At 34.5% G+C, this 27775-nt stretch overlaps 1 protein-coding gene across 12 annotated transcripts in view; it reads right to left on the reverse strand.

Annotated features, from left to right (window-relative positions):
- KHDRBS2 (KH RNA binding domain containing, signal transduction associated 2) overlaps positions 1-27775 on the reverse strand; it is a 593528-nt gene that overhangs the window by 43598 nt on the left and 522155 nt on the right. For all 12 annotated transcript variants that reach the window (XR_009263055.1, XR_009263054.1, XR_009263053.1 and 9 more), the window contains exon 7: positions 7671-7753. Coding sequence is in view for 9 of the 12 variants with exons in the window: in XM_058734346.1 (XP_058590329.1) it covers positions 7671-7753 (83 nt within the window). In the remaining 3 variants the exon portion in view is untranslated. The remainder of the gene's footprint in view (positions 1-7670; positions 7754-27775) is intronic.

The raw sequence follows: 27775 nt of genomic DNA on the forward strand, positions 1-27775 counted from the left end.
GCATGCAAATGACTTACTACATTTTTATTATATTAAATGCATATTCTCTGTGGCTTGTTCAGGTAATAACAAAATCTGTTGACTCAATGAATTGATTTAGTATTTTCAGACACTATTAGTCTTTATGTATAAGGCGTCTGGAGCTAGAAGATGTGATTTTGAATCCAACATTTACTACCTGAATGAACTTGGGAAAATCACTTGACATTTTTAAGCTTCAGTTCTTTCTGCCTCAAATGTTACTGCAAGGATTAAATGAGACAAATTGGTCTAAACAATTAACACAACGGCTAGGCCAAAACTAATGTTAGTTATTATGAATCATTAGTTTCAAGTAGTCTCTGAACAACACAGCACTGGTTCCCATTGTGTGGGCTCTGACCCTTGAGGAGCCAAGAAATTATGCGAAGGAGTCCAAGAACCCATTGGTTCACCAAATGTACATTTGTACGGTCACTGTGTATTCTTTTTTTAAGTATGTAGATGCTTTCTCATTAATAAAATATGAATTCATTTAAAAGCATTACTGTTTCCATAATGATTCAAGTCATTATTTACATCTTCAAGCAACTGACATTAATATGTACAATTATTAGTTGTTGAGTGTATGATACAATTTTTGTATGCTGTGCTGGCTCTCTTCCCTTTGCCTACCCACTTCCATTCTTCTCTCCAGCCTGCTCTGTACTCTGGGGATGACTAACAGCAACTCCATATACTAGATTTCTTGTCTTCTGCCTCCTAATGTATTCAACCAATAAGACCAAGAGTAGGAGACTGGAAGGAGGGAGGAAAGTGAGGTCAGGGCGTTAACTCCCTGAACTTTTCTCTTTGTGGGATGACCAGAGCTACCATTCTGAATCAGAAGTCTGAGTTCCTGTCAGGAGGCCTCTCCAAATAGTATTCTCTGTTTCCTCTCAAAACAAATTTCGGTGACAAACACCTTGCCCCAAGGATACTAGTGCCAGGGCATCGTATTGTCTCTTGTGGTTTCCCTATACTCTGCTTGTGAAAATAGTTCTCTTATTAAACTTTTCTCAAATTATCCTAATTTAAGAGTAATTTCCCCCCCTACTGTGTGGACCCTGACCAATACAGGTATTCAAAAAAGGGTCTTCATTCTAGAAAACTTTGAGAACTTAAATATCAGAAAGAGATGTATATTTGCTCTCCTAGCACAGTCACTTGGAATTTACAGAAAATAAGATCCTTTTCCTAGTGAATTCCTCACCTGATTCATGAATTAAGGAAAGCAAAGTCTTCCATTTTGATATTTTGCCTATTATACAAATCTGAAGTTAAAGATTTACAAAGGAAAAAAGACAGTCTCTGCAGCAAATGGTGTTGGGAAAACTGGACAGTGGCATGCAGAAGAATGAACTTGGACCACTTTCTTACACCACACACAAAAATAAATTCAACATGGATGAAAGACAGGAAATGTAAGACAGGAAACCATCAAAATCCTAGTGAAGAAAACTGTAGCAACCTCTTTGACCTTGGCTGACGGCAACTGGCTAAAAGGCAACCGACAGAATGGGCAAAGATATTGGCAAATGACATATAGGATAAAGGGTTAGTATCCCAAATCTATGAAGAACTTATCAAACTGAACACCCAAAAAACAAAGAATCCAGTGAAGAAATGGGCAGAAGATGCAAATAGACACTTTTCCAAAGAAGACATCCAGATGGCTAACAGACGCACGAAAAGATACTCAACATCACTCACCATCAGGGAAATACAAATCAAAACCACAATGAGATACTACCTCACACCTGTCAGAATGGCTAACATTAACAACTCAGGCAATAACAGATGTTGGAGAGGATGCAGAGAAAGAGGATCTCTTTTGCATTGCTGGTGGGAATGCAAACTGGTGCAGCCACTCTGGAAAACAGTATGGAGGTTCCTCAAAAAATTAAAAATAGAACTACCCTATGACCCAGCAATTCCACTACTAGGTATTTATCCAAGGGACACAGGTATGCTGTTTCGAAGGGACACATGTACCCCAATGTTTATAGCAGCACTATCAACAATAGCTAAAATATGGAAAGAGCCCAAATGTCCATCGATGGATGAATGGATACAGAAGATGTGTTGTGTATATATACAATGGAATACTACTCAGCAATCGAAAAGAATGAAATCTTGACATTTGCAACAATGTGGATGGAACTAAAGCAAGCGTATTATACTAAGCAAAAGTGAATCAGAGAAAGACAATTTGATTTCACTCATATGTGGAATTTAAGAAACAAAACAGATGAACATAGGGGAAGGGAAGGGGAAATAAAATAAGATAAAAACAGAGAGGGGGGCAAGCCATAAGAGACTCTTAAATACAGAGAACAAACTGAGGGTTGCTGGAGAGGAAGTGGGTGGGGGGATGGGCTACATGGGTGATGTACATTAAAGAGGGCACTTGTTGGGATGAGCACTGGGTGTTGTGTGTAAGTGATGAATTGCTAAATTCTCCTGAAACCAATACTACACTATATGTTAACTAAATTGAATTTAACTTAAAAAAATAGAATAAAGGGAAATATTCCAATTAGGGTTTAAGAACCTGTAAAGAAAATATATAGTTCCGTCCCAGGTGCAAAGGGTAGATGTAATATTCAAGCAAAACGAACTATATTGCTATCACTACAGAAGGACTATAAATACTAAACCAAAACAAATAAACAATTTTTTTAATTCAGAATTAAATGTAGAAATGAAACAATAAAAAAAGAGCTCAACTATCTAAAAAAAAAAAGATTTACACTGGAAAATTATAGTTTCTTAACATTTCACACCCAAATTAAATTGCCCTTAGAATCCATGATCAAAATTGGTCTTTTCATTTTCATTTGCAATATTACTATTTGAGCTTAAGTGCATGCCAATAAATTTTTTTTCCTACATCTATGGCTTTGGTTTGGTATAGATTCTTGCTGAAAATTTGAGCATTGAGAAAAGTCAATTGGTTGGTAAAACCTTATGAATTTACATAATTTCAGAAGATTGATCTCTGAAAATGTTAATGACTTTGAGGAGTACATAAAAAATGGGGCTTGAGAACATGGACAGAATTTAATATTTAGTCCAATTAAAGTTGTTAATCACAGGATGTAACTTGTCTTAATCCAAAGACTTCAATAATTGAGTTCCCCTGGAAACTGCAATACTAATACTGCAAGTTGATGCTTGCATAATAAACTCATCAATCCATATTTTTTTTAAGTTTTTATTCTCATAGACACAGAGCAAGAGAAAAAGATGGTCCAAGACCCGTGATATCATCGTCCTCTTTACCAGTCCTTAATATGTCATTTATGTTGAGCTGCCTCCTAAGGAATCTTCAGAGAAGTCCCTTTTCTGATCCATTTGAAAATTTCCAGAACTAACGACACCTTACAAGACAACTGGGGATTAATTAAAGTTGTTATAGCTTCTGAACTCCAGGTGAACCTTTCTAGTGTGTTACCTTGTGAACTTCCCTTAGACTCTCTATTGAAGATGATATAATTACTCCATTTAGGTACCTGACAGATTCTACTCTATAATTTCTACAAATTCTGTATTCACCTGTGCCGACTAGTCATTTAAAGACCACTTTCTGTAAAGATTTTTATTTTTTATATCAATTCTGCTAAGCCACACATAATTCGCTATTTTGCTTTCAGATTCTAAATTGGAATTTCTTCTAATTTTGGCCATGACAGTGCCAAAATAATATTCACATTGTTTATAAATGATGGGGATGTTTTATGCTCATATATTTCTCTTTAGTCAACTTTAGAAACTTTCTCCATTTCCCTCCATAAATCCAAATCATAATTTTAAAAGTCCAATTAAAGAGCCACCACTTTAAAGAGAAATAGTTCTATACTGATTCTTATAAAAAGAAACTTTCTCTCACTTATAAGTTCTAATACTTGGTTACTCTATAGTTGTTTCACTTATAATATAGTTATTTTAATATATACACAGCTCACAAATGACTCTTCAAACAAATTGTTAGGGGCAAATATTAAAATATAATTAAAAATTTCAAAAAATAAGTGTTGTCACTGCATGGCGAGTATACTCTCTGACACATATAATCATTTAATAAGTTCTTATCTAACTAAACTGCTAATATTACCTTCTGCTGGCATAGTTGGATTGATAGAAATAATCTAAATATAGGAATTTAATAGATTATGTCATGAATTTTCTCAGTGTTTATCCATTTCTATTACAAATTGGTACTATATTTAAAAATTCTTCACAGAGTTTTCTGAAATGACATTGTTAATTTCATTCATTCATTAATGCATTCATTTATTTTTTGTTCATTTATTAAACAAATCTCTACTGAGAACCTCTAGTGTGCCAGATACTCTACCAATATCGAGGATATGTTTTGACCAAAATAGATATTTTATAATTATTGTATCATAGAATATTAGTATCATTTTAATTAAGTTCATGACCTGTTTTCTTTATCACTTCTGGTTAAACACTAAGATATCTCAGAAATATATAAATATTTTGTCAATAAATGTATTACATAGAATCTTGCATGTTGTATTCTCCTTTGAGGGGAGAGGCTCTATTTTTTTTAAGTTTATTTCTATATTTTGAGATAAAGAGAGAGATAGGGACAGAGAGAAAAAGGGAGGGAGAGAATCCCAAGTAGGCTCCGTGCTGAGAGTGTGGAGCTTGATGTGGGGCTTAAACCCACAAGCCATAAGATTACGACCTGAGCCGAAACCAAGACACTTAAGTGATGGGGTCACCCAGGCACCCCAAGAGGCTCTTATTTTGTATCTTCACAGTGTAGGTAGGCATTAGGTCTGACATTCATGTATTCAACAATCATCTATTCAATAATACCCTATGAAAGACTCAACACTAGATACTGTGAGGGACATGAAGGTATGAGACAAAGATTCTAGGAAAGTAGTAAAAGTGATGACTAAAATGTAAGACAGAGAGAGAAAGTGCCATAGAGAAATAAATGTATGGTGCTGATAAAGCAAAACCAGGCTATTCCCAAATAAAGGATTAAGAAAAACTTTTTTGGAAGTGTTGGCTTTGAGCAGCGCCCACGAGGATGGGATGAATTTAGCCATAGGAAGTGGAATAGATAGGAAAGGGAAAAAAAGAAGACAGAAGTGCATAGAAAATATATTTTTACATATAAATTATACTTCATTAAGAGAAATTTTTTTCTGAAATTATTCTATTACTTTTTATGCATACTTAGTTCAATTCTTCTAACATTCACTTTTTAAGTGTTCAAAAATAAGCTATTCTAATCCCCAAATTTTCTTCTTCCTTGTGTCTTAGGGTCAGTTAAGCCCATTTAAGTCTCACCAGAGAAAGATGCAGAAAGTCTCTTGCTTTCAGAAAATTATTTCAAAATCTCTATCAGCTGAATGTAGCTCTATAGAGCTAAATCAAGAAATTATTTTACTCTGTTCTAGTTGTGTTTTTAGTGAGTGGTAATTGTTTTTTCTACTAAATCATTTCTGAAACAAGCTATAGAACTGTATTACCACCATTTTTATGCACTAATATACAAGAATGAGCTAATAATTTGACTGAAAATATTAGCAGATGCTATATAAATATATAGCCAGTTTGCATACAATATTCAGTGTCTGTAACATGATGCAAAACTTTCCCCCATCCTAAATAATTGTGCTGTGTTTCAATATGCAATTGGGACAATTAAGATATCACCCATAATATAAACCCTTAGCTCATGATAGCCCTTGTATTTCACATACTTTGAATTAACCAATTACTCAAAATTGAAGATGGTCATTTCTATAATGATATGTTATGCTTAGCTTTAAAAGTATCAGTTCACACTCATCTTTTTCCTAATTGCCCACAATATTCTAAGTAGAATTTCCCTTCATGCCTTTCACTATGTTGTCCTTCAGACCATACAAAATGCACCTTATGCAGTACATGCAGATTTCCTCCACTCCATAATGACCTTAAAGTTGTTTCTTTCTTTGTCACCCCCCCTCCAAATATTACTTAATGAAGCATCCAGATCTCTGTGAGTCCCAGTAAAGTTCATCAATAAATGGACAATGCTATGATTTTGCAACAATTAATTTATTGGTTTCCATCAATTATAGGTAGTGAAGAATTACTTAACTGTCATATGGACTCCTCCTACTTTCCCATGATAATTGTAACTTTTTTTTTTCAGAAAAATATTTAGAAGATTGATTTTTCTAAGAATGAATTTGTTAATGCCATTTTTTTTACATAATTGAAAAAAAAAGTAAAACAGAAACGACCTATATGTCCTTCAACCCATGAATGAAGTAACTATAGCACATCCTAACAATGAAGCACTACATAGTAATGAAAAGGAAGAGAAATTTGATACACATAAAAACATAAAATAAATATCAAGTACATCATGCTAAGTAAAGAAGCCAGACTCAAAGCCTACATATTGTATCACTTCTACTTAAATGACATTCTAGAAAAGTCAAAAGTGTAATGGCAAAAAACTGATTGTGGTTTCCAGGGCCTGGGAAAAGTTGGCTGTACAGAGCCATAAAAAAACATTTGGGGCTGACTAAATTGCCCTATAACTTAAGTTTGATGTTGGTCACTTGATAGTTTGCATTTGCCAAACTCATACAAACTCTGTACCCTAAATGGGCAAAGTTTAATGTATGTAAATACTACCTCAAAAAAATGACTTTAAAGAAGTAAAAATTCATTGATATTTCAAATTTAATCAATCTAAAGAGATATAGTCAATAATGATTTAGAGATCCATCAAAATAGGAAAGAAATTATTCATTCCATAAGATGTTTTACAAATTTTCCCTTTTCAGAGCACTAAAAGCATTCCTGTATCTTTTGTTTTACAAATAAAAATTACAGGGGTGACTGGTGGCTCAGCTGGTTAAACATCTGACTCTTGATTTCAAAGTTCATGTAAGCTCAGTTCATGATCTTACAGTTCTTGAGATCAAGCCCCACATCTGGCTCTGCTCTAATTGCACAGAGCCTGCTTGGGACTCTCTCTCTCCCTCTGTCTCTCTGCCCCTCCCCTGCTGGCATGCATGCTCTCTCTCCTTCAAATAAATACATAAGTATTTTTTAAAAATTACATTTAGGAGGAAAAAGCTCCATTGAGCAAGTGCTTTGTGTTTCATTGTTGTGTTAATTATGAATTTACTAAAATAATTTCTCAAACAGTATTTTGTTACATAAAACTTATTTAATGAGTTTAGTGGTTATGATAATCACCTAGTCTTAAAATAACACACTACTATTATTTTTAAAATTTTTTTGAGAGACAGAGAGGACGCACACATGCAAATGAGTTGGGGAGGAGCAGACAGAGGGAGAGGGAGAATCCCTAGCAGGCTCGATCTCAGAAACCCTGAGATCATATCTGGAGCTTAAATCAAGAGTCCGTCGCTGAACTGACTGAGCCACCAAGGCTTCCCAACACACTACCATTATTAACAATTGCTAGATTATTTTCTTTTACCTCAGTCTAGTAAGCAATTTAGTAATTTAGAGAGACGATGGAGAAAAACCACTGCTAGAAACTCTCACATAATATAACTGGTACCCTGATACAAGAAACAAAATAGCAGGATTAGAAATAATCCTGACAAGGATGCTTTAGACAGCAAATGCCTTACCTTTGCGTTTGGGTGGCATAGCTGTTATCATAAGTCTCATAGGTCTGGTCATCATATTCACCCCCGTAGCCATCATCATACCCCTGAGGCAGAAAATGGTAGAGAGACCTATTAGCAATCAACTTGATTAACTTTGGTCTGTTTTTGCTTAATGAGATTTTATATAATGTGACCTTAATTTAGTTTTTATGTTTGCTTAGTTACTCTGCATCAGATTTTACTAGATGAACAATTTTTTCATACCCTTGAATAATATTTCATGGATCAGAATAATGTCTAATAATTAAATTCGGCACATCATTGAAGTAGCAATACCTACTCTAGGATTTATCCAGAATTTTGATCAGTACTACTGAAGAAAATATAAAGAATGAAAAATAAATTTTCTTTTGAAAATATTATAGGTAGATAGTGTGCTAACATAATGCTGGTTTTATTTTTTACAGCCCCACCGGGAGTTTTTTTTTCTTACCCTATAAAAACGGGATCCTTAAATTGTGATCAACTTGCAGTGAGAAAATGATAGTCATCATTGCAAAACAAACAAAAAGAATAAAGGGAGGGGGAAGAAAAAGGAACGAAGATGGAAAAGGAAGGGAAGAAAGGAAGATGAGAAGGAAGAGAAGGAAGAAAGAAAGCGATGGAAGGAGAGAGGGAGGACAGAGGGAAGGAAGGAAGGGAAGAGAAAAAAAAGAAAGACCATTTATTTTGCTGTGCATTCTATACTTTTTAAGTCTCATAAACAAAATGATGTTGGTGGTGAGTCTTATTATCTAACTAAAATGGTATCAAAGCTAAGGCAGACTTGTCATTGCAGAATGTGAAAGCAAGCTAGCAGTTATCCGATCACTTAGTGAGAGATTTAGTTTTATTTCCCTTTGTAGTCACTGACTTTATTCGAAACCCTAGCCATCCACCTGGACTATTCCCTACTTCTGAAAAAACCTCTAGTTTTTCTGCTTCTGGACCTTTGCTGGTGTGTCTCTTTCCCTGGAATGCATTTCCAACCCATCCCACAAGTTCATAACTTCATTTCAGTCTGGAGGATTATAAATCTCTCTATTGTGTTCAGAAACTTAAAAAATGTGTGGATATGAAAGTTTCTACTTCAATCTTGACTAAGATCATTGATCCCATTTAATCTGAAAACTAATAATTTTCATGAATTTAAGAAAGTTTTAAAAATATTATGACTTCTCCATCTGGTTTACCGTTTATATAATGCTATTATTTATAAATGGGGTTTTCGGAGTCTGACTTCAATTTCTTTTATTTTTCCACTTATGGTTTCCATCTCATCATATTTTTGCTCTGCAGTATGCAATAGTTTCTCCATTAGATCTTTGAATATTCTAATTAGATTCCTATTGAATTAAAAAATTAAATATTTGGAAGTTAATTTTAACGTATAAGATTATTTAAAAATAATACTAAAGGGTTTATGGACAAAAAACAGCACTTCCTTGTCCCTCTCTAACCCCTGGTTCTCTTTAAGGTTTTTTCATCTATTACTTTAGTATTAATTTTTGTGTTATTAAGTAATATGGTTAAATTAACATTCCTTGATTTATGAATTTTGATTATTTCCTATTGGCTAGCCCTTCAGGTTGTAAAGGATTTAGTGCTGTTATAGACTCTTCCCCATATTTTCCCTACACATTAACATAGTTTTCATCATAACTTTCGTTAGTCAATATCTACATTATCATTAAATAACAATAAATATTATTCACTCACTAAGATTCCAAATAGATTAACACACTTATTTTTTTATTCTCACATACTTTTTGTTTTTCCTAATGTTAATAATTCCTCATTCATTTTATTATTTTCTTGATTTTCTATATAATTCAAATTATTTGTTTTTAATTATCCCAACAGTTCTATCAAACTAGCAATCATATTTTAAAATATTCAACAATACCAGATAATCTATCATTTTGTTTTGTGTTACCTGGAGAGTCTCTCTCACAGGGCCAACTTATTGCACTTTGGTCTGGACTGAGAGCAGAGTGGTTTTCCTAAGGACCACCCCCCCACCCCACCACCACTGTTTGTATATGAAATCTTTTACCAAATTCCATTTTCACTAGTTCTCTTTTCTTCCTGAAATATCTCTTTCAGTAACTTTTACTAAGTGGTATATTGGAAAGTGATACTTATTCTTTCTCTCTCTTTCTCTCTATCCATTCTGGATATCTGATATTTCATCCCTAAATACTTCAGCTTGGATCTCCTGATATAAGGATATTCTCCTACATAAATACAATGGTATTACTCCCACCAAAAACACTCCTAATAATCCCCAAATATCATTTACTGTGTAGTCCATAGTCAAAATTCTGCTATCGTCAAAAACATCTTTTACAGCTACCTTTTAAAAATCAGAATCCAATCAAGATTTGTGAATTGCATTTGGTTATTATATCTGCTTAGTATTTTTAGAACCAATGTAGTCCTCCAGGTTTTTTGTTAAGTTTTTATTTAAATTCCAGTTAGTTAACATACAGTGTAATATTAGTTTCAGGTGTATAATATAGTGAATCAATACTTCCATACAACACCCAGTACTCATTACAGCAAGTACCCTCCTTAATCCTCATCACCTAATTTACACATCTCCCCCCCCCCCCCCCCCAACCTCAGGGGTGAATTAACAGTCTGTTTGTTTCTTGGTTTGCCTACCTCTCTTTATTTTCTCCCTGGTTTGCCTCCCTCTCCCCCCCCCCCCCCCCCGCCGCTGGTTTGTTTTGTTTCTTAAATTCAATATATGAGTGAAATCATAGTATTTGTCTTTCTCTGACTTATTTCACTTAGCATAATACTCTGTAGCTCCATCCATGTCATTGCAAATGGCAGGATTTCATTCTTTTTTATGGCTGAGTAATATCCCCCCCTCTCTATAGATTTTATATATAATATATATATATATATATATATATATATATATATATATATATACACACACACACACACACACACACACACACACACCCCATTATATATATATCTGTTATTTATCCATTCATCAGTTGATGGAACTTAGGCTGATTCCATAATGGTACATAATGGCTGTACATAATGGTGTTATAAATATCAGGCTGAATGTATCCCTTCTAATTAGTATTTTTGTATCCTTTGATAAATACCTAGTAGTGTGATTGCTGGATCATAGGGTTGTTTTCTATTCTTAACTTTTTGAGGAACCTCTATACTGTTCTCCAGAGTGACTGTACCAGTTTGCATTCCCACCAACAGTATAAGAGAGTTCTCCTTTCCTGCATCCTTGCCAACACCTGTTGTTTCCTGTGTTGTTAATTTTAGCCATTCTGACAGGTGTGAGGTGATATTCATGGTGATTTTGATTTGTATTTCCTGACAATGAGTGATGTTGAGCATCTTTTCATGTGTCTGTTAGCTGTCTGGAGGTCTTCCTTGGAAAAATGTCTATTCATGTCTTCTGCCTACTTCTGCCTATTTATTTTATGGGGGTTAAGTTTGAGAAGTTCTTTATAGTGTTTGGATACTAACCCTTTATCTGATAGGTCATTTGCAAATACCTTCTCCCATTCTGTAGGTTGCCTTTTAGTTTTGTTGATTGATTCCTTCACTGTGCAAGAAGCTTTTGATCTTGATGTAAACCCAATAGGTTATTTTTGCTTTTTTTCCCATGCTTTAGGAGACATATCTAAGAAGAAGTTGCTATGGCCAGTGTCAAAGAGGCTACTGCCTGTGCTCTCCTCTAGGATTTTAACTAGACTTCCTAATGTCTCACATTTAGATCTTTAATCCATTTTGAAGTTATTTTTGTGTATGATATAAGGAAGTGGTGCTGCCTTCCAGTTTTCACACCATTTGTTGAAGAGACTGTCTTTTTCCTGTGGGATAGTCTTTTCTGCTTGGTTACAGATTAATTGGTCATATGGTTGTGAGTTCATTTCTGGGTTTTCTGTTCTGTCCTACTTTATCAATGTGTGTGTTTTTATGCCAGTACCATACTGTTTTGATCACTACAGAAGTCCAGAATTGTGCCAGCTTTGCTCTTCTATGTCAAGATTGCTTTGGGTATTCGGCGTCTTTTGTGGTTTCATACAAATTTTAGGATTGTTTCTTCTAGCACTGTGAAAGATGCTGTAAAGTTGCAGGATACCAAATCGACATACAGAAATCAGTTGCATTTCTGTGCACCGATGATGAAGCAGCAGAAAGAAATTAAGGAATCAGTTCATTTACAATTGCACAAAAACCCAATACTATACCTAGGAACAAATCTAACCAAAGAGGTGAAAGACTTGTATTCTGAAAACTATAAAACACTGATGAAATAAATTGAACATGACACAAAGAAATGGCAAGTCATTCCATGTTCATGTGTTGGAAGACCAAATATTGTTCAAATGTCTATACTACCCAAAGCAATCTACACATTTAATGCAATCCCTATCAAACTACTCCAGGCTTTTATTGGTTTCCATTACACTGCCTTTTTGAGTTGTCTAGACCAATTGTTTGTAGACTGTCTCACATTCTGAACTTGTTTGATTATTCTCATAATTACATTTTGCTTCAATATTTTGGAAAGGATACTACATATGTGATATTGTTGGCATATTGGACATTTATCTGGTTATAGATTTTTAAATTCTAATCCCACACTGGATCAGGTAACTGAGTGTAGAAGTTTAGACTGAAAAATGATTTTCAATCAGAATTTTTGAGAGCTTTGATTCAGTGTTTTCATCACTACATATTGGTGCTGAGAATTCCTGCTACTTGTATGTGACCTAGTTTTATTTTATTTCATTTCACTTTTTTTCTTTCCTTTATGGATGCTTTTACAAAGTTTACCTCTAGCATTCTGAAATTTTATAATGCTGTGCCTGTATGTGTGTATCTCTTTTCATTCAGTATGCTGGGTACTCAATGAGCTCTTTCAATTCTGGGAGCTTATATTCTCCAGTTCTGGCAAATACCATTGTACTTTTGTTCTCTCTTTCTAGTACTCTTACTAGTGAGATATTGGATCTTCTGCATTGGTGCTTTAATTTTACCTTTGTGTCTTATGTAATATCTCTTATTCTTTTTTTTTTTTTTCTTAATAGGAGAATTCTATAAATTAATCTTCCAACCATCCTATAAAATATATAGTTTTATTTACACAGCCATACCCCACCAACACACATGCATGTATACACACACATTAACAACCATTAGAGTGTGGACATGAGGTTCCTGTGTTCTCAGGTGACGTTTAGGCATCCTTATTCTCAATTCAAGGCTTCATCTCCCCTTGGGTGGAACAACAGTTAACATCATAGCTGGGATTTCCCATAGCTGCAACAGACAATTGAGCTTTCTGTCTTGGGGATCATGAGGTCAGTAACTAGGGGATTAATTGAATTTGCCACAGGTGTTTCAGGGACTGCACCATCTTTTCAAGCATCCATGCTATTGTTCTCCATCAAGATTATAAAAATATGGCTTCATTCACCCTCCTTTGTTACTCAGGACTCACGAGCTCTGACTTCCATGAGGAACAAGCAAACAAGCGAGTTTTGTTTTGTTTAGTTCCATTTTGTTGTGTTTGTGTCCCAAACTAGAAGAGCCAAGGAGGGGGAAAGTACATGTCTTCAGAGTTTCTAACCCCTAAACTTCTTCTGCTTTTCTTGTTTCTATCTGTTGAAATGCTACTGATGTCTAAAAGTTATTATATGATCTTTAGGAAAATTTTCCTGCTTCTTTCAAGCTTACGGTAACGCTCTATTCTCTGAATTCTATTTTTTATGTTTATTTATTTATTTTGAGAGAGAGAGAGAGAGACAGAGAGCATGAGCGGAGGAGGGACAGAGAGAGACACAGAATCCAAAGCAGACTTCAGGCTCTGAACTGTCAACACAGAGCCAACGCAGGGCCTGAACCCACAAACCGTGAGATCTTGACCTAAGCTGAAGTTGGACGCATAACCGAGCCACCCAGAGGCCTGTATTCTCTGAATTCTAATAGCCTGTTGTTTTTATCTCATCAGTACTTAGGATATATTATATGTGCAGTGCTAAATATATACTGTATATTTATTTTTACAATTTTATTTTATTTTTTTTAGAATTGAAGCTCCTGAAAAGCATGGATTCTATCATAATTTAATCACTTTTTTAGATACCTTATGGTGCTTAGCATAGTTTATTCCATAGAGTATTTGCTCAATAAATATGTATTGAACTGTTAAATTAGCACAAAGGAGAGTATTCTCATACAGAGTAGATACGGATTGACTCTATCACCACTAAAAGAGAAATATTTCAAATGATGATTACACAGTAGTATTATCTCTGTTTATGAAGAATAGCTTTACCATTTAGTTTGTGGAAGACTAATACATTTTCCCTCCTCACTTACACTTTTCTTTATTTTTTTAAGTCTTACACAGAAAATCCATAGAATATATAGAGATCTTTCCTGGCAACCCACAATTTCATAAAATATATGGTACAGTAGTCCCCAAATAATTCTCCTTACTGTAAAAGAGAAAGTAAATGTGGATACTTGTATATAGTCTATTTTTGTTTTCTAACACTTGATATAAGTATTTATGTAATTTTCTTAGGACAAGTAAAATTATGGATCATGCTGGTAATGTTCTGAGATAAATCAGTAAAACAGACATGCACCCTAAAAAGTCAGTTGGTATCCACAAGAGATTCAAATTAAATATGAATATTCAACTAAGAAATCAAAAACATTTTTCCCATTTTTGCCCTACTGTTTCTGCTGTTTCCTTTGAAGAAATTGCTGTCTTATGTCTCAGCCTATTCACACATTTCTACTAAAAAATTAAGACTCTTTCAGATGCTACTTAAGTTATCAGGGTGTCAGAGTAGCATTTCCTACATTTCCTACTGGTGTCCCAGTAAAAGCAAAAACACTTCCTGAAATTAAAAGTTTTAACTTTGGGGGCACCTGGGTAGCTCAGTCAACTGACTGAACATGACTTCAGCTCAGGTCATGATCTCACGGTTGGTTCATGAGTTTGAGCCCCACATCAGGCTCTGTGCTGACAGATCAGAGCCTGGAACCTGCTTTGGATTCTGTCTCCTCCTCTCTCTTCCCTCCCCTGCTCATGCTCATGCTCTTTCTCAAAAAATAAATAAACATTAAAAAAGGTTTTAACTTTATTTTCTTCTAGCTGACAACAGATGATTTGGCATCTCTCACAAAAAACCAAAATGCCCAAAGAAAAAAGATTCATTTTTTTCTGGAACATGGTCATGAAGAATATCTCTTCTATCTTGAATTCCTTCATATTTGTGAAATTGTAAGTTCTTTAGTTTTCTGTTCTTTGAACCAAATAAAAGCAGATCCTTAGAAAATGCAGTCTTGACTGTTTTCCAGATCCTCACCATGTCCTCTACTATTTGCTTAAGTTACAATGTGAAGTGCAGCCTGACAGGAAGGCCTGAGCGCTATGAGGAGATGATGATTTCTTCATAGTTTCTTATGAATTATAGGTCTCATTATACATACACTCTATGAGTACTGGCTAAAGCAGCATACAGGACAGATGTGTATTACTATAAATACATAGCTGTACAAAGCCAGCCCTTTTCAAATCTGCTTTGAAAAATATACTTCTCTGCCTTATTATGTTACTAATTTTTCAATTTGATTTGAACACTCCATCTTGAACTATGATTTCTGCACCAATTTTGGGTTTTCAAATCTAAATAGTATTAGCTCTCTATATAAGCTTAAAATAATAGTAATTCACCAGACTTTGTATCAGCTACTGAATTTATTATCCAGGCAATAAAGATAGAAAAACAAGACCTAATTCCTGTCTTTGAGAGGTTCTCAGCCTGTGGTGTTCTGATAAATGATTAACAAATGGCTCTTCAAAAAATTGCATGTATGTGTTTATGTGTGTGGTGTGTGTGTGTATGTACATAATTTCACTGTAAATTTTACTGACATAAGCACACATTTTATAAATAAAAATCAAATTTATAAATATGTATAAATTACATTTATACTCTAAGATTATATATTTTATATTAAAATTTATAGCACAGAACTTATAGATAAAATATATAATTTAAGTTTTATACACATACAACTTCAGTGTGACATGCTATCTCTTGTAAAATAAGTTTTATAATTCTGCTATTGCAGTGATACCACAATAAATCACAACATAGATTACTTCTTTTTTCGAGATCCTCTATGAACATTAATTAGCATAAACACAAAGAAAATACACCTGGGAACATCCTAATAAAACTGCTGAAAATTGAAATTTTAAAAGCACCAGGAAAAACTGGTACATTATCCCTAGAGTGCAACAAATAGAGACAAAGCAGAATTTTTCAACAGAAATGATGGAAGGGAGAAGACATTGGAATGGTGTCTCCTACATATTACTGTCTTATTCAGCAAGTAAGACTCCTCTATATCCATGAACATTATAATTCTGACATAAATGTCATTTGAAATTTTCATTAATGTTGGCAAGTAAAATGAAAGGAAAACCTCAACTATGTATGTCAGAACTTTACTCATTTGTCAGTTATGTGAGCAGCTCTGTTCTAAATTGGACCATGGTTTTCATATACTAGAAGAACATTTCCTCAATTTTGTGTTTTGGTCACAATGTAAAGGCTATAGGCATAACAAATTTTAGTTTATTTTTTTAAGTTTTTTTTTTTTTGAGAGAGAGATTGTGTGCACACACACATACACACTTGCACGCACATGCTGAAGAGGGGCAGAGAAAGAGGGAGAGAGAATCCCAACCAGGCTCTGTGCTGTTAGCACTGAGTCTGACTTGCGGCTTGAACTCAAGAACTGTGAGACCATGACCTGAATTGAAATCAAGAGTCCAATTTGACAATAAATTTCATATATTGGAAAAAAAAAAAAAAAGAAAAAGAAATCAAGAGTCAGAAGCTTAACCCAACTGAGCCACCCAGGCATCCACCATAACACAATTTTAAGTTAAATCTGTATTATTCATTTTTTCTCCATAGTTTCTTAAATCCAAATAATCAACATAATAAAAGATCAAGTCCTGGCTTTTAGGATTTACTGGTACTATGGTATAAATACTTATGAGTGATGTCAACCTATCAGCATGAAAAACAACAAATTTGGGAAGAGATAAACAGTAATACACTATTATATATTATTTCCACCATACAAAAACAACAGACATAAATAATCTAGAGCATAGATTGTAACAAAGTAATCACATATTGATGAAAATATTAACTATCTCTGTCTTTAATAATTTTTTTAATGTTTCTTTATTTTTTGAGACAGAGAGAAAGAGAGCATGAGCAGAGGAGGGGCAGAGAGAGAGGGAGACACAGAATCTGAATCAGGCTCCAGGCTCCAAGCTTTCAGCACAGAGCCCAATGCAGGGCTGGAACCCACGAACTGTGAGATCATGACCTGAGCCGAAGTTGTACGCTTAACCAACTGAGCCACCCAGGCACCCCTAATTTAATTTTTAATAATAGCTCTGCTTAACAACCAATTCACAAAGTCCCTAAAAATTTTACAAAGCGTCTTGTGAGCTAGCACAAGTCAGTTGTAGCATGCCACTGCTCTTGGCCTACTGTAGGAGACCAACAAATGTATAAAAAAAATTGAAATTTTTGAAATGGAAAAGTGTTTAATAGAGTATGTAATGAGTGCTATGGAACTACAATGGAAGGAATGAAAGAATTTCTCAGGAAAGGTATTTGGGATGGTTATTTGTGGATAAATAAATTATTTCTAGGTGGACCAGCAAGTAGTATGAGAGCATTCCAGTTTCCAAGAACATCAGGCGTGAATGCATGACACCATAAAAGAAAGTACTGTGTTTGGTGAACTGCTAGTAGTTGGATCTAACTAAAGCAGAAAATATCTATGAAATGGTAGGCAAGTCTGGTTAAAGAAATAGAAGGAGTAAAGTTTGAAATTCTTCCTATGATATGGTAAGGAGTTTATTTGTATCCTGTAGAGAAGGAAGCCATGGAAAGGTTTCAAGCAGTGGAATGACAAAATGTACATCTGCATTTTGTAACTTACTTTTTTGACTCTTAAAAATGCCAAGTCTTTTGGGACTAGGCTCCATTTTCCCCCTCTATTTTCTTGAATATGTTAATCATAGTTACTGAAAATCCCCTGGATGACAACTCCAACATTTGAATCATCAGTGCCTTTATTTTTTCCTCTTGGTTTGTATTGAATTGATACTGTTTTTAACAAGGTCTTGTAATCTTTCAGTGAACTCTCCTCAATACTGTGTACGGAAACTTGAGAAAGCTTTGGCTGACGGTATTTCCTTCCAAAGGTGATTAAATGTTCCTCTGGTAGGCAGTTAGAAAAGCTGCAGATGACCTTGATGTCATGAGAGTTGGTTTCAGGTAGGTGGACCTAGGGGGTTGAGGCTTAGGTAGTCTGGACTACAAATAGAGCTCTGTAAGTCATCAACAGATAGATGACCATTGAAATAACAACCACCAGAGTATCTACTGAGATGAAAAGCTTAGGCTACTTCATGTTCTACATGAACAGGGTGTTATAAGCCCCACTCCTCTCTTTAATTGGTCTTCATCTCACTAGGAAATGAAGGCAAAACACCCAGTATAATAAATACAATCATGTTTTCTACAAGAAGCACCCACACTAAAAAGAAGATCAGTCTTGATTTAATAGAAAGATGTTATTTGTTGAAAATCCTGTTGTAAAAGATGCCCACACCGATGTGTTTTCTTAACATTGACCTGTACCTATGAGAATCTCTGGCTGTCCCTGTGTGCACATTACTGCCCCCACAGACACCAAACCAAAACATTTTGACAATAAGGGAAACATAAATAGATTATATATTGAGTTTCCTCTATATAGAGAGATTTTTCTAATCAGCACTCATTTATGGAATTTCTGAAGATTTCTTATAACTCAAAAAGGGACTCATCATTCAAAAATAGTTGAGACCATCTCAGAGCATAGTTTAGTCATGCATAAATTTGTTTCCAAAATATTAAATTCTGTTACTGACAGTGTGGTTAATGATTATTGTAATGAATTTACTTATCTGGAAAGTTAAGTTGGATCATATGAAATTGCCATGTTTGTAGGTCAAAAATGTCAAATATTGGCAATTTTCTATAGTTCAACCTAATACTAATATAGAAACTATAAAAACGAACATTTTTTATCAAATAAAGAGAAGCAAAAATGTCTTATGATGCTAGTAAATTATTGTGACTTCCAGAAGAAAATCATTTGGAAATTTAAATGATATGAAATGTCATCTTCACTCTGTTATATACCCCCACTTTCTTTGAAGACTTTTAAACTTAACAAGCATTAGTGACAGATTTAGCATTTGCTATTATTCTCATTTCAGATTTTATTTTCTGTAAAAGGTCAGTGGATATTAAAAGAAAATAAAAGGAAATAACATTGAATTTTCTAATACAATTGAGAGAAAAAGAGAATAAAGACAAGCATGCAATCAAGAACCAATAAATATGTTAGAATTAAGTAATTTAATTATTAGGGTCAAGATCATAATTTTGTCACCAAACACTAAAATACTAGGCACAGAAGCAATTTGCAAATGCTGCCCTTTAATGTTATTGAATATAATTAACAGGTCAGATAGGAACTTGACATTTAACTTTCTTTATGAAGTGTGGTTAATTCTTATAAACATATGTTCCTTCTTTAACTTAGTGAGTTAAATTATAAAATGCATAGAATGTCCACTTCATATGGTGAATGATCTTTTGATCACATGATCTTTTGTTACTATAATAACACTTCTTTATAATTATACAAATTAAAAAAAAAATATCATGAAATATTATTAAAACAAAAACTAAACACAGAATCCCAATGTCTTAATAGGTAGTATTCCCACAGGATGTAATGATCAATGTTTATGACAAGTATCTCCTAAATTATGGATTATTTATAATTTCTCATGTTTCTTTTCTTAAAAGTTTTATTTTTATGTGAATATCTCCCTACTGCTTTTTTTTTTTTTTTCTTTTTAAATCATGCATTCCCTGTTTGGTGCTGTATAGATGGATTTCTTACAATACAGAAAGGATTTTAATAGTATCTTCCATTTCTTTTTTCCCACTGAAAGAATGGCTGCCTATTAGAGATTGCTGGTTGGTTTGGAGCAGCATGGCTATGGATACCCCCCAACGTGTAGCTTTTGTTACTGATGCAGTAGGTCAGCTCACTCACTCACCGTGGGAAGTCATTATCTTTTCAAAACCATCCTACAGCATAAGGGTCCACATAATCGGTGGGGAGTCACCACACCTAACAGTCTAGTTCTGCAATGAGACAAAACCTTGAATTTTTGGAAAGTTTTCTATGGAAATCAGTGAATAAGTCCCTAATAAGAGCTACTCCATAATACCTTCATTTCCTATGTAGATTGTGGCTATTAATCAGTTTTCCATATATATGTACACTCAGTATGAAGGTTAGAAATTGTATGTATCTGAAATCTTTGGAAATTAAAAACTCCCAAAGATCTATAAGACCATCTCTGACAGCTATATGCACATGCATATCTACACTACAAAATTAATCTCTGGGGAGGCTAATTCTGATTTAGATAAGCCCAGTAAAATCAAATAACAAACTTCAGTAGGTACATCTGGAGGTTATGTACATTTCAAGATAAAATTGATAATATCACATTCACGTGAACAGCATTTAGATTTGTATACAACCAGCATGTATGAGAAGACCCTTAAGTACCAGTACATGAAGTGCTTATACACATAGAACTTCCTTAAAAACCTACATCAACCCTATAAAGTATGTTCTGTACCTTTACACATCCATTTTACAGATTAGGAAACAAGTAATTTCATGAGGTCACAGCCCATCAGCAAATGGCCCGGCTAGAATTCAAACCTAGTCTCTGACACTGTCTAGTGCTTAATGTCTATTTATTTTACTAAAAGCCTAATATCGTTAATGGAAAAATATAATTCTCATGACTATTTTAAAATCATTAAGAGTCTGCAAGTTTTAAATAATAATGAAAATATAGTTTGAGGTTTTAGCAGTTAAAAACATATGGGGAGGGGAGCCTGGCTGGCTCAGTCAGTAGACATGTGACTCTTGATCTCGGGGTTTTGAGTTCGAGGCCCACACTGGGTGTAGAGATCACTTAAAAATAAAATCTTTCAAAGAAAAAACACGTGAGGAAATTCAAAACATGCTGGGTTGATAATTTTTTATTATATATTTTAAAAACAGTGTTATATCTTTAAATGTCAATAACCCTGCAGGGTTTGAGATTTTGATCTACTTTTAAGTTAATAAGCTAACCTATTACTGTTTCATGGATGCTGGCAGAAAACATGAGGCAACTAGGGACTTCATTACTCACAGTAGAGTAATAGCCAGAGCTTCATATTGGATTGTGCCTGTAATTCATGCGTCCCACCACCCAGGGGGGCAGTACACGTGGAGCCAAGCTGGATTCTTTTTTTTTTTTTTTAAATTTTTTTTTTCAACGTTTTTTATTTATTTTTGGGACAGAGAGAGACAGAGCATGAACAGGGCAGGGGCAGAGAGAGAGGGAGACACAGAATCGGAAACAGGCTCCAGGCTCCGAGCCATCGGCCCGACGCGGGGCTCGAACTTACGGACCGCGAGATCGTGACCTGGCTGAAGTCGGACGCTTAACCGACTGCGCCACCCAGGCGCCCCCCCAAGCTGGATTCTTGACAGTCATTGGGCTGCATTACAGGGGCGGAGTGGCGAGCTGCAGGGATCTTAAACTAAGCAGAAGCAAACCTGCTCTTTGTCTGTGGGAGGTGTTACCTCATCCCTCAGTGTTTCTTGTTCAAAACAAAGCCCTGAAAAACAGCATGGATAATAGGGCCTTGTATTCTTGGCATGCCCAGGCAGAAAGTGCAAAGGCAGTCAGGGTCCACAGTAGATTGCTTCTCCCAAGAAGAGATAAGCAAAATGCATGAAATCTAGGAGTCCTTTAAAAGTAATGTTTGATATTGAGGAAAGATAGATAGATGATTATATTGTTTCCTTGTTTATTGAATATCTACAGGCTAGGTTAGCAGCTCATAGTGAGTGCCTTTAATTTTATCTCTTCGGAAAAATTGAAGGTGCTTTCTCCTTTTTTTTATTCTGCACTTCTTTTGCTTCCTAGACTTCTATAGTGTTTTAACCAAGGGGAATGGTTAAAACAACTGTTTTCTATTACTAGCAATAAACATTGTGAATTGTGACATACAATCTCCTAAAACATAGATACACATTTTTAGTGAGACTCCCTGCTTCTTCTGAATATTAACATTTTCTACCATCCTGGTTTCAAATTAGCTTCTCTTTATTGGAAAGAATGACTGAAAATTAATTTCCAAGATTTTACAAGTTTCAAAGCTATCTATCTATATTTTTGGTGATCAATACTATTAAATGTGGTTTAAGTTTCCAAGTAGGTGATTCTTATACATGAACACATTTTTAAGTTTTCTGGTAAAAAAGTATATAATAAACCAAAGTACATCACAAGCTCTAGATTAATAAAAATAGTAATACCTGGTGTTTGGTGAGGACAGACAGAAGTAGTAGCTATTTAAAAAATTCTTCCATGGTTTAATTTAAGTTAGATATCCTGTAATATTTTAGTTATTTTCCATTAGTTATGCCATGAAAAGTTGTTAACTTTATGTTTTTTGAGAAGATTCATTTATTAGTAGGATTCTCCTACTTTATTTTATAAATGCCTTTTATTTTTATTTTATTTTAAATTATCATTTTATTTTAGAAAGAGAGTGTGTGTGAGCAGAGGAGAGGAGCAGAGGGAAAGAGAGAGGGAGAGAGACAATCTCAAGCAGGATCCACACTCAGTGTGGAGCTTGATGTGGGGCTTGATCCCATGACCCTGGGATCAAGACCTGAGCCAAAATCAAGAATTGGATGCTCAACTGACTGAGCCACCCAGGTACCCCTTTTAACACTTTAGGAATCAGACAGCAGTATGTTCAATCTAGTTAATGAATAGAACAATGACTATCGAAATTGGAAGTTTAAAGTAATATACTAATGAGTGCTAGTTTGCTAATGGATTCGTTTTAAATGTGCTAATTAATGCTTTATGTACTTTGCACCATAAGCATGAGTCCTACTTCAGAATACAATCCAAAGCAAATGCTTTAAATCAGTGTTATAAGTGTCTAAGTCCTTCTAATTCACTCAACAGAAAAAAAGATAAACACTGTCATGACTAAAAACAAGATCAAGTTTTAGAAAACAATTCATCTTTTTCATTCATTAAGTACCAAAGGTTAAAGATAAATAGAAGGGCACTGTCATATCTTAATATATTTCTAATCCTAGGAATTCAGTGAGCTGGCCACACAAGGGAAGTGGTTTTGGTTTGTTTGTTTGTTTTTTTAGAATTTCTTTTTTTAAAGGTCTTTTTACCTCCAATAATACATAAAGGGCCTTGAGGTTGCTGCTGTTTTAGGCTATAAGAAACTAAAAAAGTCCTTGTAAGGAATCTGATGCAAATGATTTGATTCAACCTGTGTATAGCAGGGAATAAATTAGAAAACAAAACAAAATAGAATCCTTAAAGTTAACACACCATATTGACTCCTGTCATACTTCTTGGCAATAAGATTTTGGTTGTGGAAACAGGGATTTTATTTTATTTATTTATTTTTTTTAATTTTATTTTTTAATATATGAAATTTACTGTCAAATTGGTTTCCATACAACACCCAGTGCTCATCCCAAAAGGTGCCCTCCTCAATACCCATCACCCACCCTGCCCTCCCTCCCACCCCCCATCAACCCTCAGTTTGTTCTCAGTTTTTAACAGTCTCTTATGCTTTGGCTCTCTCCCATTCTAACCTCTTTTTTTTTTTTTTCCTTCCCCTCCCCCATGGGTTCCTGTTAAATTTCTCAGGATCCACATAAGAGTGAAACCATATGGTATCTGTCTTTCTCTGTATGGCTTATTTCACTTAGCATCACACTCTCCAGTTCCATCCACGTGGCTACAAAAGGCCATATTTCATTTTTTCTCATTGCCACGTAGTATTCCATTGTGTATATAAACCACAATTTCTTTATCCATTCATCAATTGATGGATATTTAGGCTCTTTCCAAAATTTGGCTATTGTTGAGAGTGCTGCTATAAACATTGGGGTACAAGTGCCCCTATGCATCAGTACTCCTGTATCTCTTGGATAAATTCCTAGCAGTGCTATTGCTGGGTCATAGGGTAGGTCTATTTTTAATTTTCTGAGGAACCTCCACACTGCTTTCCAGAGCGGCTGCACCAATTTGCATTCCCACCAACAGTGCAAGAGGGTTCCTGTGGAAACAGGGATTTTAATGGCTTGCAAAACAAGAGAATGATGGCATGATGTATCTGTTTAATATTTTTCAGTATTTCTTCCCCAAAACTATTTGAGCTATGATCTTTAGTAACATTTTTTTTCAATTAAAAAACAATTTAAGAATCTATCATTTACATTCATAAATAAAGCAATTTTGATATTTTGTTTTATACAATAATCACTTTCTAATAAATTATTCATCAGGCAAATGCAAATCAAAATGAAATAATGATTTCATATAAGCCAGTTAAGTAATCTTCATTTTTATGGTGACTTTTTTCAGTTATACGGTACTATGTGTAACAAAAATTCCTGTATTATCCAAAGGGGAAGGCATTTCTAATATTTACAGATTCCTATGATTAGAAATATATCAAGATATAACAATGCCCTTCTATTCATCCTTAACCTTATGACACTTTGAATGAAAAACATGAATTGTCTTCTAAAGCTTGATCTTGTTCTAAGTCATGAGAGCATTACCAATTTTATTTTTCTGGGATATTTTGTTTCAGCAGTGCTTATTTTCATGGAGAAGATGTAAACATTCAAATTAACTAAGTTAATAATAAAGTATATTGACACTGAGTAGGGAGGAGTCTCACTGCTGAAGTAGGTTTAGTCCTGATCTTTAATATTTTACTTTTTATTTAATGTTTATTTATTTTTGAGAGAGAGAGAACACAAACAAGGGAGAGGCAGAAAGAAAGGGAGACAGAAAATCTGAAGCAGGCTCCAGACTCTAAGCTGTCAGCACAGAGCCCAACACGGGGCTTGAACTCACAAACTGCAAGATCATGACTTGAGCAGAAGTCAGATGCTTAATGGACTGAGCCACCCAGGTGTACCTTTAACATTCTACTTTTAAAATTTCTCTCACCTACTCTGGTCAGAGTTTACTTTTTTTTTTTTTTTTCTTTTTTTAAAGGGAACTCAGGTTCTTCTTGGGGCTTGTGATTCAGAAGTATCTTGGAAACCCTCAGCCTGAAAGACTGAGCAAGCAGGGGCCCTCTGTCTTCACTGTAACCAGACTGGCTGTGTTTTAAGTTTTACATAAGATTTCTTTAAAAAAGTCAATCTAAAAAAATTTATAAACCATGGTATAGAGCATTCTGCTTTATTAAACATCTTTACATGTTCTACTATAACTCACAAATGTTAGCTATATGGGCTAAAAATATCAGTTTGTCATATAGAAACTCAATTTGGTATCAAAAGATCATTCAGATTGCTATATTATTTTATTAACTATTCATTTACTCTGTGGTGATTAATTTCTTTCCAAATTTATCATTGCATTGGCTTATGTTAAAATGCCTGTTATATTTCATACGGGGAGACTTTATATAAGTGCAGTGCTCTCCAGTAGGTATTTCTGTGATACAAGCAGTAGCCTCCTAAGAATTGTGCTGTCCAATATGGCGGTCATAGTCAGATGTAGCTGTTGAGTACATAAATGTGGCTAGGGTGACTTAAGAACTGAATTTTTAGTTTTATTTAATTTTAATTTTAAAAATAAGTGGCCATATGTGGCTACTTGGTACCATATTGGACACTGCGGCACTGCTGAAAGATACATATGAATACTCAGCTACCAAAACTTTTTTGATGTGTTTTTTTTTTTCAGTTCAAACTTAAGGAAAGAGGGAGACAAAGCCAAAGGATTTAGATTTTATAAATGATTTCATTTTGATAGCAAAAATAATATATTTTTTGAATCTGCCATCCACTCTCCATCTTTTCTGTCTCACTGTATAACGTATCTTTGATTTTCTCATGATTTTGAGTGATTTTGCTTTCTAGTGAATGAAACGGGTTGGGAACTTGGAGGGCATTTTCAATAAAGTCAATAAACTGACTTTTTTGGGAGTATCCAGAAATAAAATGAAGATACTACTAATGACATAATAATCCTTGATAGTTCTGAGAAAATTTCAATATGCAAACATCCAAACACAGCAAGGAGAAATGAGCTTAAGGGAAATGAAAAACACTTTCTGATTCTGCACTTATCCTTCTTATAATCATTTTAAAAAATCAACAAAAGAGACAAATAGACCCATATGCCTGAATCTTTGATGCTTTCAAGACTGCTATTTTAAAGCAGAATCTTATGTTGTCAGTTCTATATTCTTTAATGTTTCCTTATAAACTAATAGAATGACCTCTGGGTTTTGTACTTAAGGAAGCTTTCGACATTCACAAAATTGAAAATGAAAGGTTATTTTTTTCTAAAAATGAACTTTTTTTTTGAAGTTTCAAGTTTTTATTTAAATTTTAGTTAGTGAATATACAGTGTAATATTAGTGAAGTTATTTTAAGAATACATAAGATTACTGTGTGGAAAAGGGTAGAAGGCACCAGAAACATGTTATGTGTGATATTATCCATTTTTTTTTAAACAACAAGAACAGCAAAAGAACATTCTTGCCACAAGGAGATATAAACACAGGGAGAAGAAAATAGGAATTGAGAAAAGCATCACAAGATTTAAAAGGTCAGTTTTGAAAAGTCTGTGCTATGCTTAAATCTGAGACCAGTGAATAAAGGCATACTTTTGTTCCAGTGACAAATGGTAACAGAACAGAAAGAAGCAGGATGGTGGTAGGGAGGCTTGTGCTGGGGTTGATAAATATAGAGAACACCAAAGGGAACAAGCCAGGCCAGTCTACAGGGTTCAGCCTCATTCTGTCTAGATTTCTGTTAAATCTCCTTAAGACTCTTCTATTAAAAAATAATAATAAAAATAAATAGATAGATAAAGACTCTTGTAGCCACATAGCACATACTGGGCATTTCTGAACTCCCAGTGTTCCTTTTTATATGTCCTGAACAGTTATGTGCGAGCAATGTCGGTTATAACCATTAGCCTCGCTAATCCACCTGTCGGGGGCGGGGCGGGGCTCTGCTCATGAGCTCCAGCGCATTTCTTTGGAAAGCAATCAAGTGTTCCCAGACAAATCCATCTTCTGATCCTATGCCCCTATACTATTTCCTTTCTAAACTTTTAACATTTCTTTCTTTCCCTCTCTCTTATTTTCCCTGTTTACTGCCTCCCTTCTCATTTATGACCAAAAGAAGAAAAAAATAAGAACCAGGAAGCAATTAATCATCCCAGGGATTAGTCAAGTTTGACAAATGTTATAGATCTTTCCAAGGATAAATTCCTATGTTTCTGATTTTATCTTGCATAGCCTTCCATATGAATGGTGCCATGATATGCCCGTAGTAAAACTATGGTAGTGATTGTAATGTTATTGCTATTATTAGCATAACAAATAGAAATATACAAATATGGAATTTTATATTATAATATGTCATAGTATAGTAAAGAATTTTGAATGACATATTCTGGGACCTGGTAAACATTTCCCATAGCTTACTCCATTCATTCTTAGGAGGCTACTACTTGTATTATCCTCATTTTACAACTGAGGATATCCTTGTATGATTTCTTTTATGTTTATTTTTGAGAGAGAGAGAGAGAGAGAGAGAGCGAGCAGGGGAGGGGCAGAGACAGAGGGAGATACAGAATCTGAAGCAGGATCCAGGCTCTGAGCTGTCAGCACAGAGCCTGATGCAGGGCTTGAACTCACAGACTACGAGACCACACTGGCTCAACTTGTTAAGTTCTTGAATAACCATGCATTTTCAATTATACTTTTTTTCAAAATTTATACTCAATTTCCTAACCCCTATAACTACTA

The sequence above is a fragment of the Neofelis nebulosa genome, chromosome 6 (assembly GCF_028018385.1).
Source record: "Neofelis nebulosa isolate mNeoNeb1 chromosome 6, mNeoNeb1.pri, whole genome shotgun sequence".
In the NCBI taxonomy this organism is placed as follows: domain Eukaryota; kingdom Metazoa; phylum Chordata; class Mammalia; order Carnivora; family Felidae; genus Neofelis; species Neofelis nebulosa.